This window comes from Phoca vitulina, unplaced genomic scaffold (assembly GCF_004348235.1).
Source record: "Phoca vitulina isolate PV1807 unplaced genomic scaffold, GSC_HSeal_1.0 scaffold12, whole genome shotgun sequence".
NCBI classification, from domain to species: Eukaryota; Metazoa; Chordata; class Mammalia; order Carnivora; family Phocidae; genus Phoca; species Phoca vitulina.
Genome location: NW_022589715.1, coordinates 12,223,637 through 12,247,662, shown reverse-complemented (window position 1 = coordinate 12,247,662; position 24,026 = coordinate 12,223,637). Strand labels below are relative to the sequence as shown.

Sequence of the window (24,026 nt, the reverse complement as noted above, 5' to 3'; positions counted from 1 at the left end):
CTCAGTAGCCTCATCTCTCCTGCTATCCCCCAGCCCTCACTCTTATTGCCATACTCCGATAATTCCCACCGCAAGGCCTCCACACAGACCATCTCCTCTCCCAGAGCAGTCTTTCCCTGCGGCTCTACCCGTCTCTTGCCTGCGCAGCTCCTTCTCCTCATGGGATCTCAGTTGTAAACATCGTCTCTTCTGAGAAGGCTTCTCTGGCCTCCTATCTAGGTGGGTCAGGCCTCCTTGCTAAATCTCTTAGTTCAACCCTTCCATGTGGCCGTTTCCACAACTCAACTACATTATTTACACTGTAATTATTCTATATCTGTGTTCCCAGCTGGCTCCACATGATGCCACATGAGTTCCACGAGGGCAAGGATCTCATGTATCTTGGGCACTGCTGTACCCCAGTGCACAGTCCTGCCAGACTCCCACCCCATTAAAGAGGAGTTCCGTTTGGGATGTGTTCAGTTCAGGTACCTCTGACTCTCCCACTAGGGATGTTTAAGAGGCATTAAATGCTCACAATATGCTGAGCAGCAAGCTAAGTCTGCTCTATACATGATGTCTTTCAGCAATTATTCTGGATAAAGCACATTAAGAATTATAATTACTATTATAGAAAACACAAATACATGGGTAAGTACTGATGTATTTCAAAAAGCATGAAGCACTGTTGTTTAAGATACTGAATGAAGCCACTCTGGCCAGAACACAGGAGAGAGGAGGAGAGAGGATGAGGGACAGGCCCAGAGCTCAAAGCCTGGCCAGCTCTTGTAAGACCCAGCAGGGAATGGTAAGCAAGTTGAACCTTATTTTACACGTAATAGGGAACCACTGGAGGGCTTTAGGCAGAGGAGGAACAGGTTGACGTATTCTTTTAACATCATTCAGATGGCAGCATGGACAGTGATGACAGCAGACAATAGACGAAACAGGGGAGCAATTGGGAGGCCTGTGCAGTGGTCCAAGGGAGGTGGTAGGAGCTTGCATCACGAGGAGCAATGGTGCTGGAGAGAGTAAATGGATTAATGGTATGTTTTGGAGGAAGAGCAAAGAGACTTGTTAATGGAGCAGCCTGGAAGACAAGGATATGAAAGGAACTCAAGGATGACTTGTAGGTTTCAGCTAAGCCACAGGGAAGACTGAGGTTGAGGTGGCAGATACTAATTTGATGTGACTTTTAGACCTTCCTCTATGTATAGATGTGAAGCCAGCCTTCAGCTCTACCGGCACAGATGTATATTTGGGGTGTCAACAGTGCACAGGTTCTGTTTAAATCCAAGAGCCCAGAGATCATAATTTATTAACCAGCAACCTTTTTAGGAACATAAAGGTTGTTTCTAAATTTTAAAATTATGAATAACACTATGATGACATCTTTTGTATTTCAGATTCTTTCTTTATGAAAGACTGTCGGAAAAGGAACTCTTGGGAATTTTCCCCCAATGTATGGATTTTTTTAAAATTGTAATTTGAAATAATTTTAGGCTGACAGAAAAGTGGCAAAAATAGTGCAAATAGTTTCTATAAACCTTTCATCTAGCTTCCCCTAATGTTACCATCTTGAAATTTAGAAATTGGAGGAATGCCATTAACTAAATTATAGACTGTATTCGAATTTCACAAGTATTTTCATTAATGTCCTTTTTCTGGTCAGGATCCAGTCTAGGGTTACATATTGTATTATCATATTTTTCTGTTTCCTTCAATCTGTGACAGTTCCTCAGTCTTGCTTTGTTGTTCAAAGCCTTAGACCTTAAGGCTTTTGAAGAGCACTAGTCAGGTATTTTGTAGAATGTCCCTAAATGTGATTTTGCCCAGTGGTTTTTCGTGATTAGATTGAGGTTATACATTTTTGGCAAGAAAACCACAGGAGTGATGTTGTGCCCTCCTCAGTGCATTATATCTGATAAGTCTTATTTTTGTTGATGTTAACCTTGATCACTTGGTTAAGGAGATGTCTGGGGTCTGCCAAGTTTCCCCACTGTACAATAACTATTTTTCCCTTGTAATGAATAAATACTTGGATGATGGGAGATTTTTTAAGACTATGCAAAAACAAAACAACAACAAAAAAAGCATGAAGCATCAGAAAGAGGGCAAGAGCTAAGTCCAAAGATCTAGGGTTGAGTCTTGGCTTTATTACATCAGACAGATCTCTGACACATTTTGAGCCCCAATTTTGTCATCTGAAAAACAGGGGCTAATAAGAATATTTATTTTACGGGGCACCTGGGTGGCTCAGTAGGTTAAGTGTCTGACTCTTGATTTCGGCTCAGGTTACGATCTCAGAGTCTGGAGATCAAGCCTTGAGTTGGGCTCCATGCTGGGCGTGGAACTTGCTTAGGATCCCCACCCCCCACTCACATGCACTCTCTCTCTAAAACAAACAAAAAACATTAAAACATTTAAAAAGAATATTTTACAAGGTTATGTAAGGATTAAATAAGAATGGGTTTGGTATCACTTTACACACTATAAAGTACTAATCAAACAAAAGTTGTTATGTATATGTAATGCTACTTTGAACCTCTAATGAAATTCATGTGTATATGCATATATATGCATACTTATTAAAGAAAAATGTTTAAAACAAAAATATAAACTCTTCATCTGAGTAGTTATAAATTCATCATGAACCTTCCTTTATTCTCAATAAGGTAACTTCAGAAAGTAACTATGGTTCATGAACACCAAATTTCAAAAATTGCAAAAAAGCTTTTAGAATTTAAATAGCTTCTCCAAAAGTAAATTCAAGGAGAAAGCAGAAAGCTTAACTATGCCATATTAATTATTTCTTTCCCAACCTGGATTTATAACACCCATTTAAAAACAAAGCCTCAAAGCCAAATAAAGATGAATTCAATGTAAGAATTAAATACATCAAACTGTTACCAGTCTTGATTTACCAGAAATCTCTATCAACCCTAAAATTCTCCTTTATCATATAGAAGTTCTGTACTTTATTGATCACAAAGATGAACAATATTAAAGTTAACAGGCATAGTTTTGTATATTTTATTTCTTTAAAAATGATACACTGTGTATGGGACATAAAATGGTAACCTAAACAAAAACCAGTAAGTGACTAGATGACAAGATGCCAGAATTGACTATTGGTGATGTTAAGAGAAAAAAAATGTTCCAGCACTGTGCTAAGGAAAAGCTTTATTTCCCTGAAAACCCTGAAATTACCATGATGGGGAGAATAAAGAAAGCTTTTTTGCTGAAAATAAAGTGTTCCTAGGAATCATACCTCACAGACTAAGGAAGGGGGCCTGGTTAACAACTCCTTAGATCTAACATGAGGGATTATAAGATCTTTCAGTAGATCTGGCTATTAGAGAAGGCATCCCATGTGACCTGCTTAACAGGAAACGTAGACTTTTTTTTTTAGTTTTTTATTTTTTATAAAGGAAATGCTGAAGAAAAAACAAATCCTGAAGCAATTTGGTTATTTATTGTCATCAAAGATTGTGAATTAACACCCGAGAACAGTGAGATGCCAAGGAGATAGTAACTATTTCATTCTTTCTTTCCTCAACCTATCATCAACCTATAGAACAAAATACCTCAAGGAAAACTATCAGACTAACTTTTAAGCATACTTTTCACATTCATGATGAAAACACAGATTTTAGTAACTTCTCTCCCTTCATTTAGATCATTATACATTCATGAAGTAGATAATATGCATGCGAAGTCAATTTCCTAAAAAATAAGGTCAAATCAATTTCTCACTTGGCAACATGCATGCTAGAGTAAACTGGTTTAGTTCACAGCAACGCTTTCAGCCATGCTAAGGAATTAATAAAACAAAATGAAATCAAAGCACTGTTTCATTTCTTATAATTAAAAGAAAAGCAATTAACCTAAGCAATTATTTACATATTGCCTTGCTACGTGACTCAAATGACAGTGACTTTTCCAAATAAATCGCAATATTCAATGACAGATCCAGGCTCAAAATGTGCTGGTTTATGTACAAATGAAAAAAATACAAAATGACCAGACATCTTTCAGTGTAAATTAGAGAATCTTTAAGAGAGATTATGGATCTTCTCTTAATAAAAGCACTACACTGAGGGTCTACTGATGAACTCTTTGTGAACAAATCACGTTAACCATTAAGAGTATACCCTTTTCAAAGGATCCCCCCACCTATGAAGGCCCTTCTCAATGAATGGAGTCTGATGAGGGGTGAGGAGGAGGCTGGAAAGCTCTAGCATCATAGTTGTCTGTTTCTGCACCTGTCTGAAACAGAAAGGCGGTGTCCCTTGGGGAGAAACATGCCGAAAATAAAACAAAACCCCAAACTCTAACTATAGTCTTATAATAGAGTTGTTTGTTCTTTTTAAGAGGGGGGAGAAAAAGGCATTTTAACAGAAAACTGAAACAAAAAACAGATATGGTATCTCTAAATAAAGAAAAGGTACAGGTATTATCTAAGGACAAACTAGTTATATGTATACAATTATAACATGCATTCTAAATAAAGATAAGGAAGGTCTCTGTGTGTTTATGAATGTGCTCCAAAACACAAAAAGGTAGATAGTTCAAGGATATTATATCTACTTAGATTTGAAGTGTGATCCAAATGTCACCCAGAGACCCCAAAGAAAAACTATGCTAATATGTTACAAAACAAAATTTTAAGACAACCAATGAGAGATGCCTGGGTGTCTCATTCGGTTAAACGTCTGCCTTTGGCTCAGGTCATGATTCTGGGGTCCTGGTGAGCCCAAAGTCAGGCTCCTTGCTCAGCGGGGAGTCTGCTTTTCCCTCTGCCCCTCCTCCTGTTGGTACGTGCACTCTAGCTCTCTCTCTCAAATAAATAAATAAAATCTTAAAAAAAAAAAAATAAGACAACCAATGAAGAACCACAGCCAAATCTCCTCAGTGCTTTTCAAGGTTTAATCTGCATATAAATTACCAGAGGAAAGCAAATCAGATTTCACCTCAGGTGGTCTTTTCGAAAATTAAAAACAAAATTCTTAGCTACTACTATGTAAGTATTAGGCTTAGAACCTAGGGCACACTTACACTCTCTCTCACACACACACACACACACACACACAGGGTTTTAGCTTGGTTTATCACTATTCTTTTGAGGAAGTTTGTAACTACCTAGTCAAGAGGAAAGAGTGGCAAATCAGATCTGTGTCCCAAGACACCTCAATCTCCCTACAGCATACCAGTCTAAATATAATGTAAAACGCCTGTTTAATGGAACCGTCAGTCTCTCTTATCCTCTAGGAATTTATTTTTTCATTGACATAATCAAAACACCACTAAAGCAACATAATATACTATTTTATATGCCTTTTGGACCAGAGAAGGTTAAGGACGATATCAGAGCAGGCCCGGAGGCAATAACATATGCACCTAATAGTAATTTCTAATGAATCTGTGCTTTATTTTTTAAAGAATCTTTAAATGCAGTTAAAAAAAAAAGTGGGGGGGGGGAATTGAAAACTCTAGATAATTTATTTATGTGTTTCATGTATCTGACGGTACCTGATTCCTGAAGTTACAACAATCTTTAAGATTTAGTGCAATCCCATAATTTTACAGAGAAGGAAATTAAAGCTCTATTCAACTGAAGAATTTAGCCAGGCCATCTAGTCAGTTAATGAAAGAATCCTGACTAGAACTCAAGTCCCTGAATCCCAGCCCCTCCTCCACAATCCCACACATTGTAAGAAGTTGTGTGATTCATCACCAATTGCTCTATCATTAATAACTTAAATTTTTTTTTAAGATTTTATTTATTTGAGAGAGAAAGAGAGAGAGAGAGCACGAGCAGGGGTGGGGGAGAGGGAGAAGCAGGCTCCCCGCTGAACCCAGGACTGGATTCCAGGACCCAGAGATCATGACCTGAGCCGAAGGCAGACGCCCAATCGACTAGCCACCCAGGCGCCCCAGTAACTTAAAAAATTTTATATAGTCAGGGTGCCTGCCTGGATCCTTTGGTAGAGTACGCAACTCTCGATCTCCAGGTCATGAGTTCAAGCCCCTTTGGGGGGTAGAGATTACTTAATAAATAAAAGTTTAAAAAAATTATTACACAGTCTATCAAATCCTCTTCATTAGATTAATAAGTAGCTTTACTAATTGCTCCACAGGAAATACATCTTCCCTGGCCTTCTAGGTTTTATCTGTTTCATCTTCATACCACTCCTGATGAAAATGTGGAGAAAGCAACATTCTAATACAGGATCCCCACAGGGACCCATGGATCTACCTACCGTCACTGGGTGGCTTCGGCTTTACCTCTGCACCAAACGCTGGGCTTCAGACAGAGAAAATTAACTATTTCTCACAAAAAGTTAGGTACCTTCATAAAATACTGTATCAGATGCATTTAAAAAGGTATTATAAGTCTATGCATCATATTCAGGGCATTTCAAATAGCAGTTTTTGATCCTCTTTCTGTGTTTTGTTTTTTTTTTAAGATTTTATTTATTTATGTGAGAGAGAACTAGCAGGGAGGAGGCACAGAGGGAGAGAGAGAAGCAGACTCCCTGCTGAGCAGGGAACCCAACGCGGGGCTCGATCCCAGCACCCTGGGATCATGACCTGAGCCGAAGGCAGACACTTAACCGACTGAGCCACCCACATGTCCTTTCTGTGGCATTTTGTCCAACTTCTGAACACAACTTATAGATGTTGAGCAACGCACACCTTGCGGAGGAACAGATGACTCAAGCTCACAATACATTCCTTTGTATCTTACAAATATTCTTATATTTCTATCACATACTAGATCAGCAATTCTCAAACTGTGGTCTGTAGATGCTTTTAGAGGTGCAGAGAGTCAAAAAGTTTTGCCACTAAGGTGTTATTTGCTTTCTTACTGTGGTGATATTTGCACTGAAGGTATAAAAGCAATGGTGACTAGGGGCGCCTGGGTGGCTCAGGTGGTTAAGCATCTGACTCCTGACCTCAGCTCAGGTCTTGATCTCAGGTCTTGAGTTCAAGCCTGGGAACTGGGCTCCATGCTCTACTTAAAAAAAAAGAAAAGAAAAGAAAAGAAAAGAAAAGAAAAGAAAAGAAAAGAAAAAGCAATGGTGACTAAAACTGCTAGTGCCTTAGCACGAAAATTAAGAGAATCAAGCACCAAACGAGCAGTCATTGTATTCTTCACTGGCACACACTCACAGCAAGAAGAAAAAGAAAAAAAGAAAAGAATAAGAGGAAAAGAGAAAAGCTTCACTCAAGAATGTTCTGATGAAGCAACAGAAAGCATTAATTTCATTCTTTTTGGGACCTGAGTACACATCTTTTTACTCTGCTAGCGTAACTACGGAGGAGGTACACACCAGCACCTCTGCCACACACCGAATGAAACACGTCTTGAGGAAAAGCACTTGTGATCGAGTTGTGAACTGTCTGTTCACAGAGCTCTGTTTCTACTTAAAAAACTGAGGGGAAAAAGATGCTTATGAGACTTGGGTATCTGTCAGACATTTTCTCAAAAATACACAAAGTGAACCTCTCACCTCAAAGAAAACAACTGATCATATTTGTGGTAAAATTCAAGTTTTCAAGTGAAAATCAGATTTTGGAAGATCTCTCTCTACCAATGGGAGCTCAACAGTTTCCCAATACTTAAAGACTTTTCTGATGAGATCAGTGGCGATAATAGCAAATTTGATTTTTAAAATATTCTATCAAGAAATAGGTGAACACCTGGAAGATCTGTATAACTCATTGAATCAACATTTGTCAAATGATGTTAGAACATCATGCATGAGTAAAAGGCAAGACAGACATATGGATGTTGATGTAACAGAGTACAAAATGTTCACTGATATGGTTTCAGATTCTACAGTGCAACTAACCTTTAAGAAACTTCCACTTGTTTTGGTATAGTATCAAAAAAGAATGACCCAATCATCTGAAAAGTCTTCTAAAATACATCTCCCTTTTCTAACTACGTATGTGTACGTGTCTGGATTTTCTTCTTCATATAGCTCAACCAAAACAACAATGCAACTCACTGAATGCAGAAGCAGATAGGAAAACTGTTTTCTCTATTAAACCAGAAATTAAAGAGATTTATAAAAATACAAAACAATGCCACCCCTCTTCTCACTAAAATATTTTTAAACTAGAAAATATTCTTCATAAAAATATGTTTTTATGCTATCATCAATGGGTTCATTTTTTAAATGATTTAATAACAAGTCTTTAAAATTTCTTTTTTAATTTCTAACATGGTTTAAGTCTAGATAGACATAACCCATGAAAAAGTTCTTTGGAACTCTCCACAATTTTTAAGAATGTGAAGGGTCATGGGACAATACAGTTTGAGACCTGCTATAGTAGATAAGCAGTCTGAGTTTGTAATGAGGAGGTGCACCCACGATGGGGTGATGGCCCCAGAGCAGGCAGAATGGAGTACAGTCAGGCAAGCCTGGGTTCAATCCCAGCTTTATCATCTAGCTGGTCTATAATCTCAAGCAGGTAACTTCTCAGAGCTTCAGTTTCCTCTTCTATAAAATGACACCAACACATCAACCTCAGGAAGATCTTTATGAGGCTTACACTGTGTGTAAAGTACATAAGGTGTATATTACAACCCCGGAAACAGTGTTGTTTCAAGAAATGGTCTCAAGAACCTGGGGCAGCCGTAAAGTCTAGTAAATCTGTCACATTATCTCAGATGGTCAATATCTTTAGATTTTCTATTTTTTTCCATAAAATAGAAAATGAAAATCTAGATAATGCGAAGAGGCTTCAGGATTCTTCTCCTGCAATGGAAGGTGGCCAGTGAGCTTGTCATTTATTGTGTAAGAGTGACACAATGAAACTTTGCGAATATACTTGAGATTCAACATTTCACAAGTATTCTATCCAAAGGATAGACAATGAGAAAGTTGAACTGTACTTAAAAAAACGGCTAACATAATTTAAACACACTCAATAGCACTCGGGATATTACAACTATTTGCATCTACTTTGTCATAACATGCAATTTATCTTTCGTTCAGGTGTCTATTTTATTGCAAACACACACCTGCTTTGTACCACCACGACACACCATATTATTACCTCAGATGTAAACAGCTCACAATCTTCTGATTTTGCTGATCATCTTTTTATGTCTAGTTTAAAAAATAAAGCAAAACATGCATACCCAAGCATAATCCCAGCAGAACACAAATCAATGAATGTTTAGCTTGAGTAGTAATTCATTTGAATAGTATACCTGATTCAAATTTATTAATGTAATTTACAATAAAATTGCTATTTATATTAATAATTCCAAAAAACAGAAGTTCAGTATTCTTGACAGATATAACAGCAAACTGTACTGTTTGATAAATAGTATGCACTGTGAAAGCTTAGTCAGGGCTTAGCCCACACAAATGTGGAGACCGGGCAGTGCTATTTCCCTAAGCACCTCCCTGGGTGCTTCAGGAAAGCGTCCAGGCTGGGTTTATAGAAGAGCAGATAGGGCACTGGTTGCAGTATCCCCATCAGAAAATTCCATCACCACAAATAAGGTCATTCTTAAGCCCCTCATGTTAGGTTTTGTCTTTTTCAAGTTTGATACCAGCTGGAAAGCTTTTTGTTTTGTTTTGTTTTTAAGTAGGCTCTACACCCAGCGTGGGGCTTGAACTCATGACCCTGCGATCAAGATCTGAGCTGAGATCAAGAGTCGGGACACTTCACTGACTGAGCCACCCAGGCGCCCCTAGAAAGCTTTCTGAAAGGGAACAATTGGATGAAAGAAAAAAAAAGAGCACCTGGAGAGATTGTCCCAGAGGAACAGACTGGTTAGATAGAAGGCTGAGGGTATTCTGGAAAACAGAGGTGATAGCTTCCATGTCAGCAGTCATAACTCAAAAGAGGGCCTTACTTTAAATGACTTAAACTAGAGAATAAAGCTCTAGAATAGGACAGAAACTTCATCTATCAGAGTCAAGACAAAAGGCGAGAAAAATTAACTTCTCTCATTTAACCTGCCCCCAACCTCAACAAAGTAGGCAGTGTCCTTACTTATTGATGAGGACACTAAAGCTCTGAGGAGCTAAGTTGCTGCCCAAGTCTTGGAGTCATGTGTCACAGGAGTTTTTAGAAGTACCATCTCTCTTTTTGTTTTTGCAAATAATCAAATTTGTCTAAAAATTACATTCTAAGAAAATTTCATGTTTACAATTAGGATGTATGCTTGAGGGAAAATGCAGGGAATAATTTATAGGATTTTGCAGTATATATTTCAAACTATTAAGTTACTTATATTTGTTTTTTTATTCCTAGGCACCTTGTGATAATAATAAGGGGGAAGAAATGATGATCATGTTATAGCTCAGATAATGAGCTATATTGTATTGATACAGCAGATAGTATTCTCAGTTACTCATGTATACGATGAACTCATTTAATGTTCAAAACAATCCTAAGAAGTAGGTGACATTAGCCACTCGTTTTAAAGGAGGGGAACTGAGGAACAGAAAAGTTAAGTAGTTGCTGGAAGGGGACATAGTTCGTAAAAGGCAGACAGGCCTCACACCTAGGCCATCGGGTAGCCCAGCTCTATAAGCAAATACATACTACTAGTATCAGCAATTGTTCATTATAGCTGTTTCCAATCAACATTTAATAGAAAATTCTTACCTCTGGTTTGCTGAGGCTGGATGAAACCAAGGAACCGGATCCCACATCCAAATCCCACTGTTTTTTACCATGATTCTCAGGATCCAAGGCAGCAATTCGCCCATCTAAAGTGCTGATAATCACTAAGGATCTATAAATTTAAAAATTAATAAGACAAAGTTTAAAAAGTATTTATAATATCGGGCACTTACTGCATACACTGGAAAGAAAACCAGGCCATCCCCAGACCTCTGTCTGCTGGGGGAGGAGGGCCCACCTCCTCATAAGACTTGCAGTCTTGCTATCTCTATCTGGCTAAAGCCTACCAAGACCATTGCAATTTGCCTTTTATCTGTTTATGTCATTTATGAAAAGCCCCAGACTCCTAGGTCACCCCTCATTCTCACACTGTAATCCCCACATGGAATTCAACATTCCCAGTGCTGTCCTCTTCTTCCCTTCCCAAATCCCTGAAAGCCTTAACCCTGAAACACAGTTTTCCCTGAATGTCTACTTGCCTTCTTGCTTGAGTAGAAACCTGGCTCTTCCTGAGACCATCACTTCTGAAGCAAAGAGAATTCTTTGCTCCAAAACCCTTAACCACTGGGCCCCGTAACAGGGTGGGGGTGCTCCTTGCACCTCATTGCCATTTCCTGACTACTTTCTTTCTCTCCTCTCTAAAAATCCTCAGGATCAGATTGCTCCACCCACTACCCCTCCTAGTAATTGGCTACTGACCCTTGGGTCACTAGCCTCACTCCTTGAGGATTTCAGCTCCTGGTTTAACTGTCACTATTAACACGTTCTTTGGGTTTTCATTATCTGTTTACCCTGCCTCATCCACTGCCATGGTGAGATCCTAGCCCTTGGCATTACCAATCACCACAACTCCCCCGCCCCACTGAAATTTCAAGCATTCCAGCCCCTGCCACCAACCCCTTTCTGGCTCATTTCCTTTGCTTCCCTCACTCCCACTAATCTATGACCCCACCTGAGCATACAAGCCATTGATCCTGTCACTTTTACCCTAAGCTTCACCAACATTAGGCCCTCATTTTTTTCTTATTGAGTTTAAATCCCATAATCCTTCATTTTGAGTACTTCCTGGCCCCTCACACATCACAAGTGCCTAGCAGAACTCCAACCCTAGTTAAATCCAATGCTCTGCATTTTCTCACTCTCGCTTCTGTGCAGTTGAATGTGGCCAAAGAAAAACATAATCATGCTGACTGGACTCACTTTAATCATGACCACCAATGTGAAAAAAGCTATTAATGATGCTCCACCATCACGGCATACTTCCCTGGTCTATCTACTCACTCACTGGCCTAGGTTAAACTATGTTATTTCTCCTTTCTCCTCAACTTACAACACAAGCTCCTCCAAGCTCATTCATCTCAGGGATAATCAAAAGACATCCCACCATCATGCCTCTCTTTATCACCACCTGGACCCGTGAATTCTACCTTCCCTCCTATTACTGCAGGTGAATTGTTCATGGTCCCATGCACTACCAACACTTCTGCTTAGACAACAGATCCCTATCTGCCAGTCCTCACATTTCTCCTCTTGCTCTCACATCAATTATTCCCCCTCTACCAGAGCATTCCTCTCACCGTTCACACCTGCTATTATTTCCCCCAACCTAAAAACCAAACCAGTTAAACAAAATGAGCCATTCTACCCCCTCTAAGCTTCCAATCCACTCTGTGCCTGCCTCTGGATCAAAACTCCTTGAAAGAGTTCTTATACATTCTGTCTCCAAATCCTTTCCCCTTCTTCTGTCTTGAACTATTTCTAATCAAGATGTTGTCTCTGCCACTTCACTTGAAAGGTTCTTGTTGGGGTCATCAACGACCTTCATATTGAAAAATCCCATGGTCAGGTCCCAGTTCACTTGACCTTCTAGCAGCACCTGACCAGTGACATCTCCTGCCCTTCATGAGACACACTCTTCATGTGGCTTCCAGGACACATGAATTTTTTTTTTCCTTAGTTGTAGGCTACTCTTTCTCAGTTTCATTTTCTGGTTCTTCCTCATCTCTTCTATCTCTCAAAGTGTTCTCTACTTACATGTACTTTTTTTTGATGGTCTCATCCAGTCTCATAGCTTAAAATACCATCTATATGCTGGCAACTCTCAAATTTGTATCTCTCCCTGAACTCTGGACTTACATACCTAACTGCCTACTAGACTTATATGGCAGAATGACTTCTCCAATTATTCAAACACATCATGATTTTCCCTCAGGGCCTCTGCAGCTACTGTTCCTTCTGCCTGGAACATATCCTCCCAAATATATAACAGGCCCTCAATAAATATTTCTTGAATGAAAGAATGTGTTATACAGTTGTTCTATGAATTTGTTAGGTATATATTGGTCTGCTTGAAAGACCATGCAAATTCTAAGTACACATATTTATGTTCCACTTTGAGATTATAAAATACAACTTTTATCTTTTCTATTTCATTTGAAGTACAAGGTATACAAATTCATAGTGAAGCTGTAAGTTGACCAAGACAAAGCAGTTCGATAAACTCATTTGAAACCTTTCAAAGAACTTAATTGTTTATCAAATGAATAAATTTATCAAGTGAATAAATACAATTGTTAATTTAGTTCCCAAACTATACACTAATTCTAATTTTGAATTTTTCAAATGGTAACTCTTAGTCTAATTTGTGAAAATAAAGATTTTTGACACATAACAAACTCTAATAATTTTAGATAACTAACCAAAAGAAAAGGAACAACTCAACTCCCCTCCCCACACATTACCCTGCTTTCTTTTTTTTTTTTTTAAATCATTGCCAAGACCAATGTTTTTTTTTTTGTTTTTTTTTTAAGATTTTATTTATTTATTTGACTGAGAGAGACACAGCGAGAGAGGGAACACAAGCAGGGGGAGTGGGAGAGGGAGAAGCAGGCTTCCCGCCGAGCAGGGAGCCCGATGCAGGGCTCGATCCCAGAACCCTGGGATCATGACCTGAGCCGAAGGCAGATGCTTAACGACTGAGCTGCCCAGGTGCCCCTGCCCTGCTTTCTAAAGAGATGTATCAGGAATTAGGGGAGAAGACGGATACCGTGTGGAAGGAAGTTATTTTATAATGAAGGGTATAAAAAATTCGTATCTTAGATGTGCCAATTTACAAATAAAAGCAACAGAATCTAATTAAGTTAATGATCGAAGGTTCAGAGCCAAGTTAACTCTTTCCTAGTACCATTATAGAAATGTCTAGTTATTCTGTTCGGTAATCATTAACCACAAATAAATGGCTAAATGAAAATTACTCTAATTGGAACAAAACTTAGTATAAGCAAGCAGTGTTAACCCATGAAAAATTAAGTAGACCCCTGCAACACTTGAGATACTATTTTTTGTTTTTAATTCAGAATGAACATTGTTTTTCACCCTAGACGTTCTACTTATAAAAAAAAAACAACCTGTAATTTTTTGAGTATGTAGGTATTTGGGCTAGAGGTATGCAGAGAATGGTAAAACTCTAGGTCTCATCTTCAAAACAAAGAAAAACCCAACAATAAAACATGCATATGTGTCTTATGTGTATATAAAAACACATTTTAATAAGTCACTTGGAGTTTAATGTTTAACTATTCTTTCACTGACAACTTATCATATAGGGTGCATTTAACTGAGTCAAGGATTCTGTTTTTTTAAACAAGATAGTTTCAGATTTTGTACAATATCTAGAGAATAAGTGTAAATTTGAGTAATAATTAAAAGAAATACAAACATGTGGGCAGGAACAATTAAGTATATTATTCTCTTAACTGCTTTTGATACTTAATGTAATCTGGTTTTTAGATTTGAATGGGGTACCCTTAATTATTTTAACCCTCTTAATGGGAAAAACAGTAAATCCCCTATAACTCTGTCAGGCATTTAAAAAAACAAAACAAAACCAAACAAAAAAAACCCTTCACTTTCTCGTCTGCTACAAGCTAGCCATAATATTCACTGTGGGCTCCTTCCCAAGCATGTTTCTGGAAGGAAGTACCCCTTCTGCTGTGGCTGAAATTGAGCAGCACTACAGGGCATAAAAGAGATGCTACAATTTAGACTATTATGTCTAATCACATTCTAAGAGAGAGATGCTCATGGACATACTATTGATTGAGAAAAGCATCAAGCAGATAGATAATGCTAAATGCAGGGATAAACAGAGGACAGCAATAAGTGTTTAGAACAAACACCAATCAGAGATGAAAAATGAATCCCCCCTCCCCAAATAGGGAGAATATAAGGCCATTTTATCTCCCCACAATCCATTCGCTCTATTTTCAGGTTTCTATGAACAAGATGAAAAGCCTTTTACTTATTCAAGAATTGAAGGGACTGCAGAGGCAGCATTTCCAGTGGAAAGAACTGGAGCATTTTTTTTTTCTTTTTAAGAACTGGAGCTCTGAAGTCAGACCTGTGTTCACATCCCCATGACTCTGCACTTGTTCTGCTCACAGCTTCATTCCACTTGCTTTCTCACAGGTAAGACATGACTACTTCCCTGGGTCAGCATAACTCAATCTTGCCTGATCATAAAAATTATCTGGGGTGCTTGTTAAAAGCCAGTAAACATTCATGGGTCCCATCCCCAGAAGGGGCTTGGGAGCTAGAGCTTGACAATACCCCAGTTGAGTCTTGCAATAAGACCAGGTTGGCAAATACTGACTTAGCTCAAAGGGCTGTTTCCTTAGAGTAGAAAAATAATCTATTACCTGGATGAAGAAGGCCTATTGGCCAACTCTGCCAATAAACTCTTTAGAAACTCCTATCTCTCACTTACACCTTGCTCTAGTTTACAAAGGCATTTGTTTGGATGATTCAACAGCAAGCGCTGTTCTCTTACGCATGACCCAATTCTTCGAAGCTGTTCTCAAGAAGGTTTTCAACAATCTCCTCCTGCCAGATCTATTCTCCTCATCAAGTCTGTCCCGCAGCAGCGCTGAAAAAGTGGCTGGCTCCTCATTCTGGACCTTCTCCTTTCCCCGGCTTCTACAAGGCCACTTCCCTTCACCCCATAATTCCTAGTGCTCTCAATCTCCAGGAAGCAGGCCATGGAGTTCTGGCTTCAGCCAATGCCCACAGCTTTGACTTTACCTGTAACATGACAGCTCCCAAACCTATTCGGTGTTTACAGTCCACTGTCTCTCTCCCCGCTCTAGTTCTGCATTTTCAGCAGGGCATGCTTGTTACCCCCATAGTGTGTTCAGATAAATCTCCTCTCCCACATCCTTTTCCATCTACCCTGTCACTTAACATTTGCATCAGACAACAAGTCTACCTTCTCCTTCACGCTCTACATTTAGACAACAGTCAGTTACTATTGATTCTATTTCTGAAGCTTTTGAATCTTTTCCTTCTTCTTCATTACCACTGCCCTTGTCCTAGAACCAATTCTCACTTCTCATCAGAACACCTTCAAAAGCCTTTCTGACATATTTTCCTGCCTCAGGTCTCTGTCCCCTCTGCAGTTCCAACAGTTTTGTTTCTATAATAGAGATCTGATAAACTTCTGAAGCTTACTGTGCTCACAGAATAAAGGCCACACTGCTTCGTATAGCACACAGAGCCTTTCATAATCAGGCATAATCCCCCACCCCACTGCCACACACACACACACACACACACACACACACACACACGTTTCTTAACTTTTCAACAAAGTTCCATTTAATTTATTCTTTATCTCACATCTTAAATTATTTCATTTGCCCCATAAACATTATTTCTAATGAACTCCCCCATTTTTAGAGGAAATATTTAATACCAATCAAAATACTGAAGATTTCTGAAAAGATATAGCTAAGATTACTATATTAAGTTTGATACAATTCTAGTTCAAAGTCAGGAAACTTGACTGTTTAATTAGCCTTCCCCTCACTGGATATCCAATTCCATTCAGTTATTTAAAAATACTGACAATCTCATGGATCCCCATTTTTACCTTTGCAGATCCATAGATGTCCCGGAGCCCTGGCTTGGGAATCACTGCTCCGGGCTCTGCAGCCTAGACTCGCCTTGACACCTGACATTCAAGGACTCGCTCACTTGATACTTCCATGGTCTTTACTCTCAAACTACTCCTATGTCACTCACTATCCATTCTAGTGTAGTTAATTCTTTAACACAATGATCTCCCTGTCAGACTTGGGGCTCAAGGGCTAGCTCAGCTGCCCATTTATCTACTCGTGAAATGCAATAAATGTTTGTTGAATGAAACACCTTAGTAGGGCAGACACTATGGTACATATAAAACAAAAACAAAACAGAAGCTGAGAAAGATGTGAAAATATGTGACTTGCCTCAGTCATGCACTAAGTAAGAGGTTTTGGACAGAAGCATGAATTTAGGTTTTTAAACTCAATCATTCTGTTAACAGTACGTTTTCATTAAGTAGCAACTACTATATTACTATAATGTGCAGCTTTTATTCATTCCAGAAATCTCATCAAGATGCCATTTATCCTGTTACTGCTCTGATTTGCCCTCAACTGAGCAGAAATAACCTTATGCCAATGAAGATCCTATTTTAAAAAACTGCTCTCAAAGGAAAAAAAAAAAAAAGAAGAAGAATGTAGCAGGAGGGGAAGAATGAAGGGGGGGAAATTGGAGGGGTAGACGAACCATGAGAGATGATGGACTCTGAAAAACAAACTGAGGGTTCTAGAGGGGAGGGGGGTGGGAGGATGGGTTAGCCTGGTGATGGGTACTGAGGAGGGCACGTTCTGCATGGAGCACTGGGTGTTATGCACAAACAATGAATCATGGAACACTATATCTAAAACTAATGATGTAATGTATGGGGATTAACATAACAATAAAAAAATTTAAAAAAAAATCTGTTTGCTCTCACTTAAGTCACCCAGAATACCTGCCTATTTACAATTAAGTTTATAAGAGTCTGAGAAGTAGATGCTGAATTCTTTCATACAATAATTCTAAAGGAGGCTTACCACCTGTAGAAATTTCCCATGTGAAAGAGAAGCAGGTGACAGGAGAACACTGTATCGAGTGAACAGTTTCTACATTAACAACTGCTTATTTTTAAATTGCACATTTTCTTTCTTTGGGGAGAGGGGAGGAGAGGAAAAAACTCTACAAAATTAAAAATGTGATTTGGTTAAATCTGTGTTTTTTTTTTAAAGATTTTTTATTTATTTATTTGACAGAGAGAGACACAGAGAGAGAGGGAACACAAGCAGGGGGAGTGGGAGAGGGAGAAGCAGGCTTCCCGCCGAGCAGGGAGCCCGATGCGGGCTCGATCCCAGGACCCTGGGATCATGACCTGAGCCGAAAGGCAGACGCCTAACGACTGAGCCACCCAGGCGCCCCTTAAATCTGCTTTTTGATGTAGCCAAGAATCCTCCACCTAAACACATACTCTTATTCAAGAAAGCATATGTTCTTGTTCAAAACCAAACTAGTACTAATTGGACTATACTTCTTAGTCCTCACCTACTAAGTAAATCTTCAAATCAAACTTCCTTTATTTAAACATATCACAAGACTAGCCCTGCCCCAAATCAAAACAAACATGTCAAAAATTACCAACTATATTTTATAACTTTGACATATCAGCTACACCTTAAAGAAATACCATTTAAGTTTTCAATATTATAGACATGAGTGACATATACCCTTTATCAGATTAAAACATTTTTGGACACACTTTTTCTACTTTGTTCTAGGAAACATTTTTAATCAAAATGGTCATTTACAAACAGAACAGGGTGAAAAAATAAAAAATAAAATTAATTTCCCCCCTCACATTTAGTTCTGTAACTTACAAGTTCTCCTCTTTGTATTTTAAAATATTTTGTAGTAAAAATGTTCAGGAACTTCTCTCTTACAAACAGAGGAAAAAATCAGATGGAGTTCTCAGGCAGTATTTAGGAAATGAAGAGGCATGTTGGAGCTACAGCTCACAGCAGCTGATGAAGACCCAGTCCCTTTCGGCAAAATGCCTAGGTGTGTAAAGGCTTCGGAGTTCAAATAAAGAACAGTTTCCTCAATCCTCTCACATATCATATCTAGAGCCCAGGTGTCAACTAAACTAAAAAGACAATTGTAGACAGGAAGGATAATTCATTACTTGCTTAAAGTATGTTTATTTTGGCTTACAACTTGCCTTGAAAGTTATGCATAAATTCTTCTTTAAATATGATTTCTAGTTAACTTTAAAAGTCTGGTGTCGGGCGCCTGGGTGGCTCAGTTGGTTAAGCGACTGCCTCCGGCTCAGGTCATGATCCTGGAGTCCCTGGATCGAGCTCCCTGCTCGGCAGGGAGTCTGCTTCTCCCTCTGACCCTCCCCCTCTCATGTGCTCTCTCTCATTCTCTCTCTCTCAAATAAATAAATAAAATCTTTAAAAAAAAAAGAAAAAGTCTGGTGTCAGAAAAGTGAGCAGTGTTGGGACCAGATGACTGAGTTCCCTTTCAACACTGTATGCTGAGATTCTATTATTCAATAGGTGTATTAGCGGGGAAAAAAAAAAAAAAGCTTAATTATGAATCTGAAAATCTGAGGATGACCAGATTCTGTACCACGATTCACATCCAATCAGTTTGTGAAAGGATAGACAGGAGAGAGAAATAAAAAATGAAATCATCTCACATTTGCAAAATATTTTCATGTTATCTCATTAAATACAAAGAATTCAGTTTACAGGTGACAAATTAAAGAAGCACCACAGATTAACATCAAACTTAGTAATACTGTTGTTAGCGGGGAATTAGAGGCAGGGGAGGAAGGCAGAAATATGCTACAAATTAGTGTGACAGTTAAGATAAAATTAGTTCTTTACAACTCTTGAGGTCATTAGAGGCTGTCACTATGAAGATGCCCATCCCATCCCCAAAACCCCAAGTAACACTTAGCAATTTGCCCATTTGTGCTGGAGTCAGGAAACTGGTAACTCATAACTATGCCAATGTGCACAAAATCTAGCAATGAGGCGAGATTGCAACTTTCTTCCCAGCTTTCCTTAGCGAGCATCCCATTTAAATTTCAACTAAATGTAATGTTTAACAGAAGCACTAACAAGGCTGCTATCAGAAAAACAAGTTTATTTTAGCTACTTTTTAAAGACAAAAAGTTTATTCACTCATTCACATGTTCTTGAGATGTAGAATAAGCAGTTAGGATAAAACCAATGAAAACTCCATCAAGGGAAGAAAAATGAACCAGAGTCTCATATTGCTTCCTGGGCATCAAAAGACAACATGAAAAAATAGCGACCTTAATTTCCCATCTCCCTCTTTTTAAAAGTTTTGCAAGTACCATAGCTCTTCACAGCTGTTTGTGATAAACGCTTGGTTAATTCAAATCTGTTCCCCTAATCCTCCTCCTTTAAACAAACAGGATATTGGTCTGTTATTATGGAACACTGATATTCTCTGGTTTTTCACTTTTTTAAAGAGCACTTAGGAAGAAGTTTTATAAACGTTGCATACTGATCTTCTGTTGACTCAATCAATTTACTTATCCAAGGCTTCTCAAACTTTCCACACTATCTCAAGCTACCTGGCACACCCCTAAACACGGTCTATCTCTTCCTAGAGAATTCTGTTAGCCGGAGATCACTTACTCTCTGCCAGGCCCAACTCTTCTATTTTCACTCTCCTTGTTTCTGAGAAGGAAGTGGTCCTCCTGTTTGCCAAGGAGATCCTCTTCAACTACCTCCACTCCCTCCTCTATTCCTTTCTTTTTCAACCTGTCTATACAGGCTCCTTCCTCTGAATGTATAAACTTGCCTGCTGTCAGGAGTCAGTCCAAAGAGTGCCGGAAGGAGGGAGTGGGGCTTTAAAAGGATGAATCCTTACCGTCTTGCAATCTGAGCACTCTCTGCTGCTTGACTTAAATTCTTTACATGCGCTCACCACCAAATCCCTCCTCATTGTTCTCAGCCCTCACCCTACACCTCCATCCCAGCCAGCTGGATTTCTGTTTCCTCTGCTGCCTCATCTTCTCAAAAATATAAGGCATTTGTTGAGGTCTTCTTCTGAGCCTCCTCTCTCTCACACCTTCACCTCTTTACCCTGATCTCTCTCCAACTACAGTCAATCATTTCTACCTGCCTCCCAAATCTCTCCCTCTGGATGGACTGCCTGCACCTCCAAGTCACCATGTCCAACAACAAGCCCTTTACCTTTTCTTCCCTGCTCTCCTCAATTTCCCCACTTTCCCATGTGTGTTCCCATCTTCTGACCATCCCATCTCTATCTGTGGACAGGGGTACCACAGGAGGAGGAATCAACTCATTTGCCAGGAACCAAGATTCTGCCTCAAATCTCTCAAATCTCTCCCCTCTGTACTATACCCACTTAACAACAAACTGTAATCAGACCTGGCTTTCAAGATACCCTACACAACACTTCTGAAACAATAACTCTCAAACTGTCACGTGCATGGGAATCATCTGGTAATCCTGTCAAAATGCATATACTCCTTCAGTGGATCTGGGTGGTGCCAGATTCTGATTTCTAACACGTCCCAGGTGATGAAGATGCTAGTAGTGTTAGACTCGACATATACAATCTGGTCCCACCCTATTGTTCTAGCCTCATCTTCCACAACTCCCTGCCCAGCACACATGTGCATGTCTGTATCTCCCTCGTACACACAGACAGACAGACAGACAGACAGACACACACACACACACACACACACACACACACAGGTATACAAACAAAAATGTTCCCTAAACATACTTTCCAGCTTCTGTGCCTCTTGCTGTTTCCTCAAGTCCAGTATCTGCTCATCATGATCCTACTCACATTTCACAAACCAACTCATTCTGCCACAGCCTTCTCTTACCTTTTTACCTACTTCACCCCCATACCCCCACCCACTGAACACCACAAAAACCTTGGGACAGTCAGGGCACTTCATTTGCACTGCTTCTGCTCTGTAATATCATTATGGGTCTCTTCATTCAATCCTCACTGCTAGGCAACACCCTCCTCCTGGAAGACAGGGACTATCTGCCTAACCTTTGTTAACCCCAGGGCATCCTGTGGGTTGTAAGTGCCAATAAATACCTGTGGTGGTGGATCTGTACCCTAAGAAAAATGAAACATCTCACTTTACTTCAAGTAACTTACTTTGAGCAGGGGCTTCAGAAACTTAAGATAAACAAAAACACTCTTCCAGGAAAATTAATCCATCAGCAAAATCTATGAAAATATTGTCAAATATGTGCTACTTAAAGGAAAAAAAAATCTATACATAAACATTCATATAGTGCCTAGAAAATTTTAGTACTTATCCAGTTTTAGTAGTCTGCAAGTATATAGATCAAGGTGCTGATATTTAGCTGAAAATTAAATCTAACTTGTTAGGATCTAGTAATTGCTACATTATAAGCTTACAATACTTTCTAATCCAGATTCTAGCCCTCTCTGGTTTAATTTGCCTAATGCTCCTTCTATCACTCCATTTGTTAGATGAGACATCACTTTCTCCCCAGTTGTGCTGAGATCAGCTGCCTGCAAAATACTTTACCATTAAAATACCTTACATTTGTGTCCAGGTTTTGAAAAGTTTTTAAAAACCTGTACCTTGCAGTAACATTTTTAAGGAGGCTAAGCAAATCAACCAAGACAACCCTATTTTAAATGTTTACGGATCGTAAGCCCTCTAAATATCAAAGAACTGCCAAAATGCAAGACCTACCCGCAGCTCTTAAACTTTAGTGTGTTCAAGACCTGCCTGGAGTGCTTCTTAAACCTGCAGATTCCAGGTTCTTGCCCCAAGAAAGTCTAATTCAGTACAACTGGGGTAGGGCCTAAAAACTGTACAGTTAACCAGCATCCCCAGGTGATTCTGATGCAGATGTTCTGCAGGTCTCAGTTCGAGAAATACTGACCTCACCCCTGGTCCAGGGGCCACTACAGGGTTGTGTTGAAAGGGAAATGTAGAAATGTCATTGTAAAGTTCTTTTCCCAAACAGCTGTCAACCCAGCAGGGATATGGGATGACTCATGGAAGAAAAAGGGGAGGGAGTCCTTGCAGCGCGAATAAAGTTCGAAAACAAAAAAAGAGGGAAAGCGACGTTTCTTTCCCACCTTTGCGCTCCATTCTCTGAGCATCCCCCAGACACCTTCGAGGATGCTGCTTTTGCCTGCGAACAAGGACCGGAGAAAAGGCCCGTCGCTGGCCCGGGGGATGGGAGCACGGCCCCGCGCTCGCTCCCGGGTCACCAGTTCTCCATCCTCTGAGAGAGACCACAGCCGAGGGGGAACCCCGGACCTCCGATCCTCCGCGGCACACGTGCCGTAAACAAGTGGCCTCCGGGGTCGCCGGCCCCGGCGCTCAGCCTGCGCCCCTCACCTGCCGCGTGGCCGTAGCTCGGCCTCGTCGTCGGGTTCCGGGTCCCGCGGCTCCTGCTCCGTAGCGGCCGCCGGCACAGCTTCGGCGTCCTCCACGGTCACTTCGGCCGTAGCCACGGCCCCCGCCGCCGGCACCCGCGCTGCAGAAGTGGGAGCGGCCGCTGCGCCCAGGCCGAACACCGCCTCCGCCTTCGGCGCGGGGAGGTCCGGGGCTCGCTCCGCGGCCACCGTGCCCGCCGCCAGTCCCAGCAGCAGCAGCAGCAGCAGCAGCGCCCGCGCTAGCGGCCCCGGGCGGGTGGCGCGCTCCATCAGCGTCCTGCCCCGCGTGCGGGCATGGAGGTGCAGACGCCGGCGCCTGCCTCTCCCGCTGCTGGAAGCGCCCGACCAGGACGAGGACGCGCTAGGCACCCAGCCGCCGCCCCGACGGTCTGGACAGCCGAGCGGAGCTCCACCGGCCACGTCTTAGCCCGGCCTCCGCCACCGCACCTGAGTGACAGCCTCCCTCAGTCATCGCCCATTGAACAAACTTTCCGCGCGTCTCCCCCCTGATTGGCTGCGGCCACCGTCACTCAGGAGACCCAGGCTGGTCCTCTTGGAGAAGGTGGGCTTTCGGATGTCAACATCACGCCTGCCAATCAAATCGTATTGCCCTCTCCCGAGGCCCGGCCCTCTTCCGGACGCGGTTACCAATGAAAATCGCCCCTCTCCGCAATCCTCTCACCTGATTGGTAGGCACCGCAGTACCGGAATACATTTTCCCGGAGCAGATTGGCCATCGTTGCGATTGGCCTCGCCCCTCAAAAAAAAATGAGGCGCTAGAGAAGAGTTGGAAGATCATTGGTAGAAGTGGATGCCCCTCCAAAGGTCTGAGGTAACTTCTTCTTGATTGGTTGGAAGCGGCACTTAATACGTGGCCGATTCTGACTGTGGAAGTGGATGGTCCCAAGTGAAAGCAAGAGTGGGAGGCGAGTCCCTGGTGGCGGGGAGGTGGCCGACCTTAAAGGAGCTGCCACTGTGGTTCTTCTAAAGCCTGCTGTCTTTGGAAAGGCAAAAGCGAAGCAGGAAAAATAAGTGACGGT

The 24,026-nt window shown here is 40.7% G+C and overlaps 1 protein-coding gene across 2 annotated transcripts in view; it reads right to left on the bottom strand.

Moving 5' to 3' along the window:
- The window catches only part of EIF2AK3 (eukaryotic translation initiation factor 2 alpha kinase 3), a 67,685-nt gene extending 43,979 nt beyond the window's left edge, over positions 1–23,706 (bottom strand). The window contains exons 1-2 of one of the 2 annotated variants that reach the window (XM_032410497.1): positions 22,949–23,706; positions 10,621–10,750 (exon numbers count right to left, since the gene is read on the bottom strand). In XM_032410497.1, coding sequence (XP_032266388.1) covers positions 10,621–10,750; positions 22,949–23,256 — 438 coding nt within the window. In that variant the 5' untranslated portion in view covers positions 23,257–23,706. Of the gene's footprint in view, positions 1–10,620; positions 10,751–22,484; positions 22,527–22,948 lie in introns of those variants that run through there. The other variant, XM_032410499.1, reaches the window with a different exon arrangement.
- Between the last annotated feature and the right edge of the window lie 320 nt (positions 23,707–24,026).